Source organism: Oncorhynchus kisutch, linkage group LG23, assembly GCF_002021735.2.
Source record: "Oncorhynchus kisutch isolate 150728-3 linkage group LG23, Okis_V2, whole genome shotgun sequence".
NCBI classification, from domain to species: Eukaryota; Metazoa; Chordata; class Actinopteri; order Salmoniformes; family Salmonidae; genus Oncorhynchus; species Oncorhynchus kisutch.
The window spans coordinates 35,018,201-35,034,553 of record NC_034196.2 but is presented as its reverse complement, the minus strand read 5'-3'; the positions used below and the strand labels follow the sequence as shown (position 1 = coordinate 35,034,553).

Sequence of the window (16,353 nt, the reverse complement as noted above, 5' to 3'; positions counted from 1 at the left end):
GAGCCAATATTACTGTTTGTCTATTTTGAGCCACTGTAGGAACAATATAGCCAGAAACACTTCCTCAAAATAGATACATCAAGAAATCTATATTGAATTCTTTACGTTTTTGCAGAGGAGGTCTTAGTTGTGCAATTACACATCAGTTTAGTGCAGTAATTCTCAAGTGGATGATAGCAAACACTTCATTGAAGAATCCCGTCCATAGTTCCCACCCCTACTGTAAACCAATCACTGATGAAGGGGTGTAGACTTTGACTACTAAACTTCCACTTGCCTCAACAAAAAAACTGGTGCACCCAAACAGTTGAAAATAACCTACCGAACACCAAAATGAACAAAAACTTCACAAAATGTATAAGCTTAAAGTGTTTTGAATGGGAAGCATGTGACAGCCTTTTACGGAAGGTGGACGAGCAAAATCCACCATCGTAGTACGGATGAAGCCTGAGCTGGAATGTGAAGCTAACTGAAGCTGGCTAGATTTAAAAAAAACCTGGGTAGATCTAGCTTGCTTCTTGGTATACAACTCTGGGAACACCTTGGACTTACGACATGGGCTCTATGCTACATTATGGACAGTACTGTTCACTACTCTATACTATGGATGCACATTACCACTGTCTATACTGCACTATACATGAACACTAACACTGTCTACACGGTTTCCCACAGCAGATATTTATTTTCTGTCAATGGGGAGCCCACCATCATAGCCAAGATCCACAACAAGATATCAGAGATGGGCCAGAGAACACACAGGATTGAACTAAACATCTAGAAAGTCTGACCGCTCTACAACTGTGGCTGTATGACATGCCGTACTCTTTTTGAACAGACGGCATCAGATACATGGCCTACACATACTAAGACAGAGGAGAGCTGTTCTGCTGTCTCAGATGCTTTATCTGAGGTTGATGTGTCTTTCTGTCAATAGCGTGTAACTGCAGCCCATATCTCGGGGTGTCCCTGCATGAGGGCATTCCTGCATCTGCTACATTATACACAGTACTGTTCACTATATACTATGGATGCACATTAACACTGTCTATAATGCACAATCTGTTGTTGAGGTTGATGACTTAAAAACAAGTGCTCCCAACTGCATCTGTTCTGGTGACACAGGAGTTTGAAGTGGAGGGAGTACAGGGCTTAGCATGTCCCTCAAGGAGGCTAAAAAAATATTTTGACTTGGAAAAGTTGAATATTTTCAGGAGTCAGGTAATTGTTTAAGGGAGGAGGATTGGATGGAAAGAGAGAGCAGGTTGAAAAGACTGAGGGAGGCAGAGGATGGGTTTGTATCTGTTGAAGATAGCAATGACAAGGGAGAGGGAAATGGAAGGGGTAGAAGGTGTTGTGAGGAGCTTGGAGCCCAAGCCTTCCATTGATGGGCATGGCTATGATAAAGATACGATTGGTTCAGTGGGAGTAAGATTTTTGAAGAAGGTGGAACCAGGCCTTTTGTCTGATCCATGGTCGGTTTCAAGTTGGGTGGAAAAGATGGTGGGTGCCATTGAGTCGGTGAAGGTAACCCTGAGTGGAGGTGTCTGGTGCGAGAGAAGCAGGTTGAGGTGGCCAGGGTCATTGTAGTGAAGAAGATGTTGTATGCAGAGGAAGTGGAGGGTGGATCAAGGGTGAGGGATTCTGAGAGGATCCCTGAGAATAGTAGATCTTTGCCAGAACAGAGGGATAGGCCAATGAGTGATATATGTTTCAGTGAGTTTGGCTTAGCATTCATAGCCATTGTTATCTGCTGTACTGCAGAGATGACACGTAAGTCATAGAAAATAGATGTTGTGGTGGCAGCTGCAGAGAAGTACTTGGGGGTATGAGATTAGATTTCAGAATAGTTGCAGGGTGTGTTGAGTTGTAGTGTCCCGTCCTCTCGGGTCGTTGGCCTGGGGTAGGATAAGGCAGGGTTAAAGTAGTGGAATAAGGTGATGGGTTTTAATGAGTGTAGGGTTAGTTAGAAGGGTCATTAAATATATATATATATATATTTTTTCTTCACATTTCCCCTTTCCAATTTTGTTTCACAAAGGTAATGGATTCATACAATAGTTCAGTAGAGGGCGATAATGCAACATATTGGATGCCAACCGTCTTTAAACCTCACAGAAGCAGAAGAAGAAGAATGCACCTGTTCTTTTGTGATTGCTGCCCTGCCCACTATTTAACTGGAAGGAGAGCTATTCCACACGATTGTTTATGCTTTTTCTTTGGTTGTTTTTTCCCAAATCTTGGGGGACAATTGTCGTTGCAACATGGTTTGGTTTCTGATTCTCATCTGGTTTGTCCAAGGTAGGACCAGTCATTTTGGTTATGTGACATCCTGCTCTTGAGTGTTTTCCATTTGAGGTAGGCCAGGCCGGCCCCACTGCGGACGCCGATTGGTTCACCATGTTATTATCTAACATGTATTATGTTCCCCTTGTGTATTTCAGTGGGCAGTGTTCCCATCACCAATTTCACAAATGCTACTACTTCAAATGCTACTTTCCCTGCCACAGGTAGGCAGGCCTGCATTTGGGACCAGTCATTTTGTTAGATGACCGGCTGAAAGCTAGGCCTGTTTTCCATGTATATTTAATGTAGGCCAGCCTCACTGCAAAACTGTTCTGTTCCTCTTTTATAATATTTTCTTTCTGTATTTCAGTGGACAATTCTACAAACCCCAACAATTCTACAAATGTGACTTTCACTGCCACAGGTAGGCCTCTTCTGTGATTCTAAAGTCAATCTCTTGGGCTGATGGGGCCTAAAGAAACAATTCAATCTGTTGTCTTCAAGTTTATGGCTTGTCTATCAATAAACATAATGATATTACAAAATAAGTTTGTTCACAATTTCTTTTAGGTTCCACTGCCTCAATGGGGACACGCCAAAGACAAAATGATTGGCTTAAAACGCCTGAAACCAGAGAAGGTAACGCATTCATTAGATGAAGCGCACAATCCTGGACCTCTACCATGAGGTCTGGACTTTAATGGCACTGGAGGTAGTGACTTGTAACTAGTGCATGTCATGTCAGTGTTTCAGACCATCTCTCTCTGTTACAGAGGACTTACAGTTCGACCTTGCTATCATGGAGGGAGACATTCTGGTGTCGGTGAGTCTGTTATCCCTGCTTTCTGTTCTGTTACTGCATCTTTTAGACTGATGAATCTAATTGATACCACCTTCTGATATACACAGCCTGAAGCTAATGACTCCAAAATCATTCAAGCCAGATTGTTGAACAGAATTACATTTGAACGTGCTCTACCGGTTGTCCATGGTGTTGGTCCTTCAGATGGTTGCAATTTGAGCCAATATATCCACAGGAAAATATACAATGCATGCATAATAACTGAAGTGCCAGGTGATAGAAATTCCAACTTCAGTACCGCCACTCTAAAAAGTTGTGTTAACAGTACTTTCCTGTGGATTACTTTTAACCATCCGAAGGATCAACACCACGGACCACCAGTAGAGTAAGTTTCAATGTCATTTTATTTAACATTCTGTCTTGTAAAGAAACCTTTAGTGATTTTGCAGTCATTAATTTCAGTCTGTGTATACCAGAAGCTGGTACAGCGCCTTCTGAAAGCATCATACCCCTTGACTTATTTTACATTTTGTTGTTACAGCTTGAATTCAAAATGGATTGAATACAAATTCTAACCCATCTACACAAAATAGCCCATAATGAAAATGTTTGCTAGTTTATTGAAAATGAAATGCAGGAATATCTCAACTAGTCGCATCCCAGAGTCAATACTTTGTAGAAGCACCTTTTGGCAGCGATTACACCTGTGAGTCTCTCTGGGTAAGTCTAAGATCTTTCCACATCTGGATTGTGTAACTTCTCAATCTAATCAAAATTATTCAAGCTGTCAAATTGGTTGTTGATCACTACTAAACAACCATGTTCAGGTCCTGCAGTAGATTTGTCAAAACTGTAACTTGGCCACTCGGGAACATTCTGTCTTGGTAAGAAACTCCAGTGCAGATTTGCACATGTGTTTTAGGTTATTGTCCTGCAGAAAGGTGAATTGTGCTCCCAGTGTCTGGTAGAAAGCAGACTAAACCAGGATTTCCTCTAGGATCTTGCTTGTGCTTAGCTGATAACTCCCCAGTCCGCAACGATTACAAGCATACCCATAACATGATGCATCCATCACAATGCTTGAAAATATGAAGTGGTACTCAGTAATCTGTTGGATTTGCCTGTCATTACACTTTGTATTCAGGACAAAGATAATTGCTTTTCCATATTATCTGCAGTATTACTTTAGTGTCTTGATGCAAACAGGATGCATGTTTTGGAATAATTTTATTCTGTACAGGCTTCCTTTTTACTGTCAATCAGGTTAGTGTTGTAGAGCCATTAAAGTCTAACTGTTTTATAGTCCCTATTGGGCTCATGGTGAAATCCCTGAGCGGTTTGCTCCTTCTCTGGCAACTGACTTAGGAAAGACACCTGTGTTCTTTGTATGGACTGGGTGTATTGAAACACCATCCAAAGTGTAATTATTAACTTCACCACGCTCAAAGGGATCTTCAATGTCTGCTTTCTTTTTTAACCCATCTACCAATAGGTGCCTTATGCAAGTTTCTGAAACCAACAGGACATTGTAGGTAAATCTGTTTGAAATGCACTGCTTGTTTGAGACCTTACAATTATCTGTATGTGTGGGTTACAGAGATGAGGTAGTCATTCGAAATTCACGTTAAATACTATTGCACAGTGAATCATGCAAATAATAGATTTGTGTGACGACAATCAATTTAAATCGTAGTGGCATGATTTTAGTTGATTTTTTAAATTTTCTTCTAAAAGATCTTAAAATATATATATATATATATATATATTAGTTTACAAAACATGAGGAACACCTAATATTGAGTTGCACACCCCTTTGCCCTCAAAAGCCTCAATTTGTCAGGGCATGGACTCTACAAGGTGTCACCCATTCCACAGGAATGCTGGCCCCATGATGTCCTCAATGCTTCCCACCATTGTGCCCAGGTGACTGGTAGTGGATCTCTAATATGAAATAGCTCGTTCCAGCTCATCCCACAGATGCTTAATTGGATTGAGATCTGGTGACTGGGCAGGCCACTGCACTAAGCTGAATTCACAAATTTTCGTGGAACCATTCCTGGACAATCCTAGCCTTGTGGCTTGGGGCATTATCCTGCTGAAAGAATCAATTGCCTGATGGATACACTGCTGCCATGAAGGGATGCACCTGATTTTCAATTATGTTCAGACATTCAAACGTTGCTCAACTTTTATCCAACGTGTGCCATGAAAAGGCACCCCACAGCATCACACCACCACTGCCACCCACCAGCCTGCAATGTTGACAACCATCATGATGGCTGCATGTGGTTTTCTTCATACCCTAGTCCTCCCATCAGCGTGAAATTGCAACAAAAAAAACGGGATTCATCAGACCAGACGTTTTTCCAAATCTCCTGTGTGCAGTGTTTCCTTAGTCCACTGCAACATGTTTTTTTGCTGAAAGAAGTGGTACTCTGTAAGGTTGTCGGCTGCCATACCCCATTTGTGTCAAGATTCTACGAGTTGAGCATTCTTTGGGCACAAATGTTTTACTGGACGGTCAATTGAATATAACTGTAGCCCGTCTGTTGCTCTGCACAATTCGTGTCACCCATTTTCGACCACTGGACTGCCATTGGCTGGATGTCCTTTGGGTGGTGGACCATTCTTCACACACACTGGAAACTGAGTGTGAAATACCCAGCAACGTTGCAGTTCTTGACACACTCAAACTGGTGAGCCTGGTACCTACCATACCCTGATCAAAGGTACTTCAATATTTTGTCCTGCCTTTTCACCCTCTGAATGGCATATATACATGATCCATGTCGCAAGGCTTAACAATCCTCCTTTAACCGGTCTCTTCATATACACTGAACAGGTGACCTCAATAAGGATCATAGCATTTACCTGGTCAGTCTGTCATGGAAAGTAAGCTCTATATTGCTCCATAGTTTTTTTTTCTTCTACATACTTAGTCTGGTTTTAGTCATTTAAGGTAGTACTGAAATGGTTTTACCATTTTTAGAATTTAAAAACATTCATAGGGGAAACGCAGAAATAACAATTTAATTAATCGGAGGCCTATGCTGTCTCGCGACAGCTGGATTTAAGACTAGGTGTTTTGTCCTACAGGAAGACCGATTAGCTGTGAAGTTACTTTGGCCTGAGAAAGATGGCGTCGCTTCTATCCCCTACAAGATCAACGATTATCTGGGTGAGTGTCGACTACAGTAGGAGAGATGAACACTAACACTAGATGTTTTCTAATACAGTGAGAATGATATGCACCGTCTAATGGTAGATTGTCTCTGATCCACACAGTGGACAGAAAGGTAACTATACTAGCAGCGTTCAAGATGATTTCAGACCAGACGTGTATCCTCTTCCATGAATACACCAATGAGATTAACTACATAGACATCATCTCTGGGACAGGGTGAGTCCAAAGTGGACACATTAACACATTCTCTCCTTTCCAGCAGTTTAGCTAACTCACAACCTCTCCTTCCTTTTTCCTGTGTTCAATCCTTTTATTTTTATCTTCCTGTCATATCCCCTCTTTCTCCTCCATTTCTCTCCTTCTCTCACCTTTCTCTTTCTTCACTCAACTCTAGCTGTGCGTCATATGTAGGTTTTCAGGGCGGGGCCCAGTCGCTGTACTTCGGTAGAGCCTGTAACGTGGGGAACCTGTGCCATGAGCTGATGCATGCCCTGGGCCTGCACCACGAGCACACACGGCCAGACCGTGACCAATACGTCACCATACAGTGGGACAACGTGGTCCCAGGTTACTCACACCAACACAACATACTAAACCACCTCACGGGCATTACATGTGGATCAGGGGCAGGGCTGGTCAATTTGTCCCCTGAAGAGCTGCAGTGTGTAGGATTTAGTACTAGCCCAACACTAACATACCTGATTCAGCTTTTTGTGGTCTGGAGTGAAGACTGTACAGAACTAACTATTGACATTTAGTATTTTATTAGGTACTGCCTAAGCAGCAGCTACTCTTCCTGGGCTCCACACATGAAACACTACATAACATTTAATAGACAGTGCACCACAAGGACAGAACAACATGAGTTTAAAATAAGAATAGTCTTTCATACATTTATGCCTTAACGTTCCATTTATCATGTACTTATTATAACGGAAATACTGCAGCCAGTCATTTCCCCATACATTGCAACCCTTTTCTCTACTGTTGAAATTGCTTTGTCTAAGCAGGTCCTGATAGCCTAACCATAGCAACCTTGAATCCTGATCTCCTAATCTCACAGTACCAGTTCTGTCAACACCAGAGAGAATCTTACACCAGTAACCATCAGTGTTCTTCAGTTTGAGACCAATACTATTTATTTCACTGACTAACTTCCAATTATGTAGAATATAACCTAATTCATTAACTCCTGCGAATTTCCCCTGGCATGATTGCAGCAACCTTGTTCGCTAAATTTGCCTGACGCGAATAACGACATTGTCATCTACAGTTACCGCCCGTAATGGGTATCCTGGTGTAAAATATACCTTTTACAGTTGCCACCCGTAATGGGTATCCTGGGATAACATGTAAGCTCGTTTTGAGGGCAGTTTTGTTACATTACCACCCGCAATGGGTTTCATTAGGTAAGATGAAATATTCATGCCTTGAATCATGTAGAGTTTCCTCCTGCTAGAGGTTCAACTTAATGGTTTCCATCTCAACTTGTATACATTTTCATTCCCCTATATCACATTCACACCCAGCAGTGTCCACCAGTCACATCTGCCTCTTGTAACTCTTTTAACTTCCAGGAAAACAAGAGAACTTTAAGGTGAAGAAAGGAGACACTCAGGACCTGCCCTATGACTACGACTCCATAATGCACTACGGAACGTCAGTCACACTGCTCTGCTCCTTATTCCCACTAAAGTCCTAATTTCACTCACCTTGTTTTTAAACTGCTAGAAATAAGTAAATATTAGTTTTACTGTGACTGTGTACGGTATCCAGCTCCAGTAACATTTCCCTGTGCGTACCAAATGGTTCCCTCTTTAGGTCACTATTTTAACCTGGGCTCTGGTCAAACTATGTGCACTATATTGGGAATAGGGTGGCATTGTGGCGCAGTCCTTGTGTTAAAGTAGCAAGTCCTCTAATCCCCCATTGTTGGATTTCTCCTGGCAGAAACTACTTCTCATCAAACCGGAACCCCACTATTGACGCCAAGCAGAGGGGAGTCCAGATTGGACAAAGAAATCACCTGAGCCCCCTGGACATAACACGCCTTAACAAACTCTATCAATGTGGTAAAGGCATGCACACAGACAGACAGGAAAAATATCAGAATTGGGATGCCTTTGTAAATGCAGTCATTATCGCACTGTATTCTAACCATGTTCATGTCCTGTTACAGAATAACAATGCACAATTTATGACTTATTACACCATCGAAGAAGATTTCAACACCGCTGCTGTCGACTGAAGATTCCAACACAAATGGCACTGACATTTGAACTTCTCAACAATGAATAAGTTGAACAAGTCCCTTAAAGCTTTCTGATGTATTGTACGTGTGTTCAGCAGCAGGTAGTTTAATTTGTCCTGTGTGCTCTTGCTGCCTTGAATTAGGCCTATTCCACTGCACTTGTCTTGGAAATAAATAAAATGATCTAGACTGAAAATAATCCAGTCAGTGGGATGTTTCTTGCAGTGTTCTATTTCATTCTATAATGGACCTTCGAAGCTATGCTCATCATGCATCCCAAGATGGGATCAGAGATGAAGTAGATCTAGCATTGCAGGAGAGATGACTTAATTTAATGGTGATTAAGGTATAAAACTTGGCTGGCTAGCTAGGCAACAAATTATTTAAAATTGATGCTGTAACAGGACTTAGACAGCAGGGATCATAGTCACCAAAATTAGAATGTCACCCTCTGGAAGGGTGTGCTACGAAACCTGTGAGTTGACGAGAACTTTGGCGAACTCTTGAGCTCAACCATGTATGTGGCTCCCCATTTAGCAAGGAATACTAAACAAATATACATAAAGATGTCTAGATGCACTACTGTTCAGAAGTTTTGGGTCACTTGAAATGTCCTTGTTTTTGAAAGCCTTTTGTTCATTAAAATATCAACGTGATCAGAAATAGTGTAGACAATGTTGTGTGGAATATCTACAGTTGAAGTCAGTTCACATACGCCTTAGCCCAATACATTTCAACAAGGTTTTCAAAAATTCCTGACTACTTAATCCTAGTAAAAATTCCCTGTCTTTGGTCATTTAGGATCCCCACTATATTTTAAGAATGTGAAATGTCAGCATAATCAAGATTTCAGCATTTATTCCTTTCATCACATTCCCAGTGGGTCAGAAGTTTACATACAATCGATTAGTGTTTGGTAGCATTGCCTTTACATTTTTAAAGTTGGGTCAAACATTTTGGGTAGCCTTCCACAAGCTTCCCACAATAAGTTGGGTGAATTTTGGCCCATTCCTCCTGACAGAACTGTTGTAACGGAGTCCGGTTTGTAGGCTTACTTGCTCGCACACACTTTTTCAGTTCTGCCCACAAATGTTCTGTAGGTTTGAAGTCAGGGCCTTGTGATGGCCAGTCCAATAACTTGACTTTGTTGTCCTTAAGCCATTGTTCCACAACTTTGGACGTATATGCTTGGGATCATTGTCCAGTTGGAAGTTGCGACCAAGCTTTAACTTCCTGACATGTCTTGATGTTGCTTCAATATATCCACATTTTACCCTCACTCATGATGCTATCTATTTCGTGAAGTTCACCAGTCCGTCCTGCAGCGAAGTACCCCCACAACATGCTACAACCCCTGTTCCTCACGGTTGGGATGGTGTACTTTGGCTTTCAAGCCTCTCCCTTTCTCCTCCAAACATAATGCTCATTATGGCCAAATAGTTGTATTTTTATTTCAAAATAGCTGAGGACATTTCTCCAAAAAGTACTTTCTTTGTCCCCATGTGCAGTTGCAAACTGTAGTCTGGCTTTTTTATGGAGGTTTTGGAGCAGTGGCTTCTTCCTTGTAGAGCGGCCTTTCGGGTTATGTTGATATAGGACTCATTTTACTGTGGATATAGATACTTTGTACATGTTTCCTCTAGCATCTTCACAAGGTTCTTTGCTGCTATTCTGGGATTGATTTGCACTTTTCGCACCAAAGTACGCTCGTCTCTTGGAGACAGAACGTGTCTCCTTCCTGAGTCGTTTTTCTGAGGTCTTGGCTGATTTCTTTTGATTTTCCCATGACGTCAAGCAAAGAGGCACTGAGTTTGAAGGTAGGCCTTGAAATACATCCTCATCTCCAATTGACATTTTAGTCGGAAGCTTCTAAAGCCATGACATCATTTTCTTGAATTTTTCAAAATGTTTAAAGGCACAGTCACCTTAGTGTAAGTAAACTTCTGATCCACTGCAATTGTGATACAGTGAATTATAAGTGAAATCATCTGTTAGAAACATTTGCTGGAAAAATTACTTGTCATGCACACAGTAGATGTCCTAACCGACTTGCCAAAACTATCGTTTGTTAACAAGAAATTTGTGGAGTGGTTGAAAAACGAGTTTAATTGACGCCAACCTAAGTGTATATAAACTTCCGACTTCAACTGTACATAGTTGTACAGAGGCCCATTATCAGCAACCATAACTCCTGTGTTCCAATGGCACGTTGTTAGCTAATCCAAATGTATCATTTTAAAAGGCTAATTGATCATTAGAAAACCCTTTTGCAATTACGTTAGCACAGCTGAAAACTGTTCTGATTAAAGAAGCAATAAAACTGGCCTTTAGACTAGTTGGGTATCTGGAGCATCAGCATTTGTGGGTTCGATTACAGGCTCAAAATGGCCAGAAACAAAAAACATTTTTTCTGAACCTCGTCAGCCTATTTTAGTTCTGAGAAATTAAGGCTATTCCATGCGAGAAATTGCCAAGAAACTGAAGATCTCGTACAACGCTGTGTACTACTCCACAGAACAGTGCAAACTGGCAATAACCAGAATAGAAAGAGGGGGTGGCCCTGGTGCACAACTGAGCAAGAATACATTAGAGTGTCTAGTTTGAGAAATAGATGCCTCAACTGGCAGCTTCATTAAATAGTACCTGGAAAAAAACTGTCTCAATGTCAACAGTGAAGATGCGATTCCGGGATGCCGGCATTCTAGGCAGAGTTGCAAAGAAAAAGCTATATCTGACTGGCCAATAAAAAGATTAAGATGGGCAAAAGAACACAGACACTTGGCAAAAGAACACAGACACTGGACAGAGGAACTCTGCCTAGAAGGTCAGAATATTCCTTGGGTTTACACCAATCTTACTACTACTGCACTGATCACACTCAAACAGAAAAGGCTGATGCTTGCAATTCATTTTTATTGTAAAGTTGTATGATATGAAGCATGAAGAATTAACATTCAAAGGCCCATTTAGGGCCATGGCAAACTGCCTATCATAGACCCTCTCCCTCTTCCTCCATGATGTCCTCCAGCAGCTCATGAAAGCAGAACATAGAGTGCTCCTGTAAAACAATTATTCCGTCAGGAATTAATCAAACAGTCATTGAACGAATGGGATTCACAGTAATACAATTTGTCTGAGAAATTTCAAACATGAGCCCCAGTTGTGGAGCCCCTATCCTCTCATCACAAGCCCAAGCACTTACCTCATCTGCTCTTCTGTGTTTTCCTCTTCCTGCCTGCCTCCCTCCCTTTCATCCTTTCCTATTGATGCTTCAACAGACCTCATATGCCACAATCTGTTTCAGGAAAAAAACATCCGAAAGCCCACTCACTTGAGGTGAATAATCACATGAGATCAGGAATTGTAGTGTTTGAGTTGAACAACATTACCTAAACATACTTCTATCAACACGAATACAGTTGTCTACAGAGAACAGGCTTTGATAGTAAACACTTACCTAATGTAGTCATCCAGCTGTGCTCCTCCTCCAACCCTCCCATCCTTTCCAATTGATGCTTCAACAGATCTGTTTCTTTGGCTGCTCTTTTCATCTATCTCAGACTTGAACAGGCTTAGAAAGAGGACAAAAGGAAACCAAAGCAACTTTAAAAGAGAAGTAGAAGAGGCAGACTTCCTTTCTTTTTGACGTCTGTTGGTTATTTTTCCTGTGCTCTTGGTCTTCTCCTTTTCTGCTAATCCTTAGTTATTTAAATAGTTATTTTGGCCATATGTCCATCAGAAATCTAGTTCAATCTCCTCTCTATTACTCTTCTAAAGTGTTTTCACCTATTTTCTCTGGGTCTCTGTTTATCTTGCCTCCCCCCTTGTGTTTTCAATAACTTTCTTTTGATCCACTCAGCTCTTCTTTACTGCTAATCTCATTGACCTTTTATCCCATGGTCCTTCCTGATTCTGTCCATCAGAACTTGAATTCTATATCTCCTACTTCCCTCCTGATAAACCACTCTGGTCTCTCTTCCTCCTCTCTCATGTTTCCTCCTCTTCACCCTCATGCCTGGCTTCCTTATAATTTGTTCCTCCTTTTGCTTATTTTCTCATTTTTTTGATTGTTTTTACTCTTTAAAAAAAACTCATTTGTTGATTATTTACATCTATCAACATACCTAGGAGCATTGACTTGTACATTTCTTTTGTCTGCTGCCTTTCTTTTGTCATCTACTGAAAAGTTGTCGATGCCTCGTCCGCCGCTTTCTTCTGCTTCTTCCTTGTTCTCCTCTTTGCAGACTGTGTGTGAGCGGTCTCTGGACGCTGCTCCCTCTCTTCCCTCCGCACAGAGGCGTCAGATGTAGACGCTGTGACCTCGTATGCCACCACCTGTTTTGCTCTCTGTGTCTGTCCTTTTTTCTGACACAGCGCACGTCTCTTTTCTCTTTCAATCTGTGCATTCCTCTCTTCTCTCTCATACAGTTTCTCCATCTCCATCTTGAACCTGGCCTCGTGATCTTTTATTCTTTGAAGATCTGCTCTCTTCTTATCCTCGTCCCGTATCCTTGTCTGCCTTTTCTGTTCCTCCTTCTCTTGTTCCTGCTGTATCTTCAATCTCCTTTTCTGTTCCTCTTTCCTCCTCTTCCCTTCTTTCTCTCGTGCCTTTTGCTGCATCTCCAACACCTTCATTCTCTCCTTTTCCCTGTTCCTCTCCTCCTCCATCCTCTGTTTCTCCATCTTTTTCTCTTCCTCTGCCCTCTTTTTCTCTTCTTTTGCACGGGCCTTCTGTTGCATCTCCTGCTGCTTTCTTTCTTTTTTCTCTCGCTTTTTCTCTTGCTCTTGTCTCTTTTTCTCATGTTCGATCTTTAGTTTCATCTCTGCCTTCTCCCTTTTCCTCTGCTCCTCTAACTTGTTTTTTTCCATATTTTCTGTCCTTTTCCTTTCCTCCTCATTCAATTTCTTCTGCCTCTTTTCCCACTTTTTGAGCTCTTCGTCCCTGGCTTTTTCCTTCCTCCTTTCAATCTTCATCATCTCTTCATTTCTCTTAGCCTCATACTTGAAATATTTGATCCTGTCTGCGTAGCTCATGGCATTAAGTTCTTCTATCCCTCGGCTCGCCATCATAGACATTGCATTGGCGGTTGCAAATCTCCCTTCCATTTTACCACTATCAATCTCCTTCCTGTCCCTCTTACCATAAGGATCCCTGTGTAGACATCTCTGCTGTTGTCCACTCATGCTCTCCTCACTTTCACTACTCCCCTCCTGACTTGTGTCCTCACTCACACTCTGAGACACATCATGCTCAGACGAGCACGAGGGAGTCACAGCATTCTCAGTGATGACGCGGAGCGCCTTGATGTAGTCAGCTTCTGTGTTCACTCTGTGAGCGAGCGGGCACAGCTCCTCGTAAATGGATTTCCATGTGAGTGACTCCTCACAAACGTCGTCAGGCAGGTATAGATCAGATGATTGCCTCTTGAGCACATTCACAACCTCTGCCAGGTCCTGCTGGGTGTCCCCCTGAGTGTCCTCTCGGGCGGCCACTGGCGTGGCCTCTGGGCTGGCCGGACGCTCGGGGGCTGTGGCAGGGGTATTAGATCGTTTTACTGCAGAGAAGCAGGAGGCCTCAGTGTCATCGTTCTTGTCATCGCCGTTTGCCATTTTCTTCAGAATCTCTTCCTTTCTCTTTTGGGCCATCCTCTCTTTCAGCTGTGCTTTATACATGCTTGCAATTTCTGCTCCTCTCCGTTGAACTTCCTCAGACAATTCCTCAGACGATGCAGTCTCTGGCCTCTTAACCTCATCCTTGACCTTTGCCTGGCCAGTCAATGGGGACCTGGGGTGGACCTGCGGATGGGTCTGTCTCATCCGGGCAGGAGGGCCGGAAGCCAGGAGGTGGGATGGGACAGCAAATCGGTGTGAAGCGTGTGGGTGTGACGTCTTGGACGGAGAATGAGGCCATTTATCAGGGGAGTTGCAGTTCTGTGTGTCCAGAGGGGGAAAGATTGAGTGTTTCTTAGGTGGGTCCTTCTGGGTGCCGGCAGCATGCTGGTCAGGCTCCGATTGGCTGTTGGCGAGGTACCTGTGGTGGTTGTACCAGGGGAAAGCTGGCAGTGTCGGGGAGACGGGACAAATAATGGAGGAGGTGGAGCGCTGCTTGATCACCCCTTTATCCACCCCAATCTGTATGATGACAGACACACTTTTATTACTTAATAGCTTGATGGTTATTGTTATCTTAAAACAATTACATGTGTATGGGTAATAAATATCATAGAGAAAACACGTTTTATTACTGTATATTAGCCTATTAGGAAAATGGGAAGGTCCACACTTTTGGAATCATTCCAATTCAGAAATTCTTCCATTCCTTTACAACTTTATTCTAAGAATGCAGACCTTCCTAAGAATACTACCATTGCAGAATGCAGACCTTCCTAATAATACTACCAGTGCAGAACACAGGCCTTCCTCAGAATACTACCATTGCAGAATGCAGACCTTCTTAAAAATACTACCAGTGCAGAATTCAGACCTTCCTGAGAATACTACCAGTGCAGAATGCAGAACTTCTTAATAATACTACCAGTGCAGAATTCAGACCACCTTAATAATACTACAAGTGCAGAATGCAGACCTTCTTAATAATACTACCAGTGCAGAATTCTGACCTTCCTGAGAATACTACCTATGCAGAATGCAGACCTTCTTAATAATACTACCAGTGCAGAATTCAGACCTTCCTGAGAATACTACCAGTGCAGAATGCAGACCTTCTTAATAATACTACCAGTGCAGAATGCAGACCTTCTTAATAATACTACCAGTGCAGAATTCAGACCGTCTTAATAATACTACCAGTGCAGAATGCAGACCTTCTTAATAATACTACCAGTGCAGAATGCAGACCTTCTTAATAATACTACCAGTGCAGAATTCAGACCTTCCTGAGAATACTTCCAGTGTGCAGTTATTTTTCTTGCCTTCTTATTTCACTATTCTATCTATTTAGATCTAATTTCTGTATATCAGGATTGGGACCATCTAAAGCAACTGCAGTATATCTACTGATATGAAAGACTGATTAAAGAAAACTGCTCTTGTTACCTCCGCCAAGAGTTGGTGCAGCCTAAATATTTCTCCATACAGCGCCTTAATCTCCCTCATGTTTCCTCGCTCAGTTCTCCATGTCTCTCTAGCCAATCTCCAATGGGCGAGGTCAAGGTCATGGATATCCTCCCGCATGCCTAGTTCAACCTGGGTTCCCTTCTCATTTAGCCTCTTCTTTTTCCTCTTCTTCTGGATTGAATCAGTGTTCTCCTTGTCCTGCCTACACACCTTTGGGGCAGTAGGGATATTGAGAATAGAACATGGTATATTTTATTTTACTCATTGGATTATTATGTGCCTTCCATTGTATTTCATTATTATAGAATATCAATAAGGTATAATGTTGACACTAGATCAAGCCGTAGTTTGTACAAAGTTTACACTGATTGGCCATACATGATTAGTCTGGACCACTTTAGTGGGTCGTAGATTTAGCCTGCAGATGGGACTTACATTAAGGCTGGGGAGTTGTGAGGAGTTGTGAGGCTGGTGTGTTCTGGGCCTGTGGAGTTCAGTAGTTCCTGTACAGAAATCATCCTGTGCAGTCCGTTTTGCCCATGGCTAGAAATGAAAATGATGACAAACATGCAGTCAGAAATGAGGTTATCATGATACAAGCTTGTTATTTTCAATCTTAGAAAAGCTCATAGGCCTATATGTCAAAGTGATGATTTTAAATCACTGGAGTTTTGACTATGGGGGTGGTGAGAGAAAATAGATTCTAACCATTCTTATGATGAGCCTTGGAAAGGAGAACTTTCCCATAGTTCC

At 42.1% G+C, this 16,353-nt stretch overlaps 2 protein-coding genes and 1 long non-coding RNA gene across 5 annotated transcripts; 1 reads left to right on the top strand and 2 right to left on the bottom strand.

The window, feature by feature from the left end:
* Positions 1–2,137: 2,137 nt before the first annotated feature.
* On the top strand, positions 2,138–8,736 carry LOC116356544 (high choriolytic enzyme 1-like). Of its 3 annotated transcripts, none has more exons than XM_031802322.1 (11): positions 2,138–2,301; positions 2,445–2,510; positions 2,657–2,710; positions 2,857–2,925; positions 3,060–3,109; positions 6,185–6,266; positions 6,374–6,488; positions 6,667–6,839; positions 7,850–7,931; positions 8,223–8,344; positions 8,452–8,736. In XM_031802322.1, the coding sequence occupies exons 1-11, from the start codon at positions 2,265–2,267 to the stop codon at positions 8,454–8,456; spliced, it is 855 nt and encodes a 284-aa protein (XP_031658182.1). In that variant the 5' UTR covers positions 2,138–2,264; the 3' UTR covers positions 8,457–8,736. The 3 variants fall into 3 exon arrangements, with proteins under 3 accessions (XP_031658182.1, XP_031658184.1, XP_031658183.1); XM_031802323.1 differs by having other exon boundaries at positions 2,163–2,301; positions 6,398–6,488; XM_031802324.1 differs by lacking the exon at positions 2,657–2,710 and having other exon boundaries at positions 2,162–2,301.
* Positions 8,737–11,432: 2,696 nt separating this feature from the next.
* On the bottom strand, positions 11,433–12,340 carry LOC116356546 (uncharacterized). The gene is made up of 3 exons (XR_004204946.1): positions 11,981–12,340; positions 11,726–11,818; positions 11,433–11,581 (listed from the first exon to the last, which is right to left on the bottom strand). It is a non-coding gene; the product is annotated as an uncharacterized LOC116356546 (long non-coding RNA).
* Positions 12,341–12,366: 26 nt separating this feature from the next.
* On the bottom strand, positions 12,367–15,777 carry LOC116356543 (trichohyalin-like). The gene is made up of 2 exons (XM_031802321.1): positions 15,580–15,777; positions 12,367–14,655 (listed from the first exon to the last, which is right to left on the bottom strand). Exons 1-2 carry the CDS (start codon positions 15,715–15,717, stop codon positions 12,700–12,702), a joined length of 2,094 nt encoding a protein of 697 aa, XP_031658181.1. The 5' UTR covers positions 15,718–15,777; the 3' UTR covers positions 12,367–12,699.
* Positions 15,778–16,353: the final 576 nt, after the last annotated feature.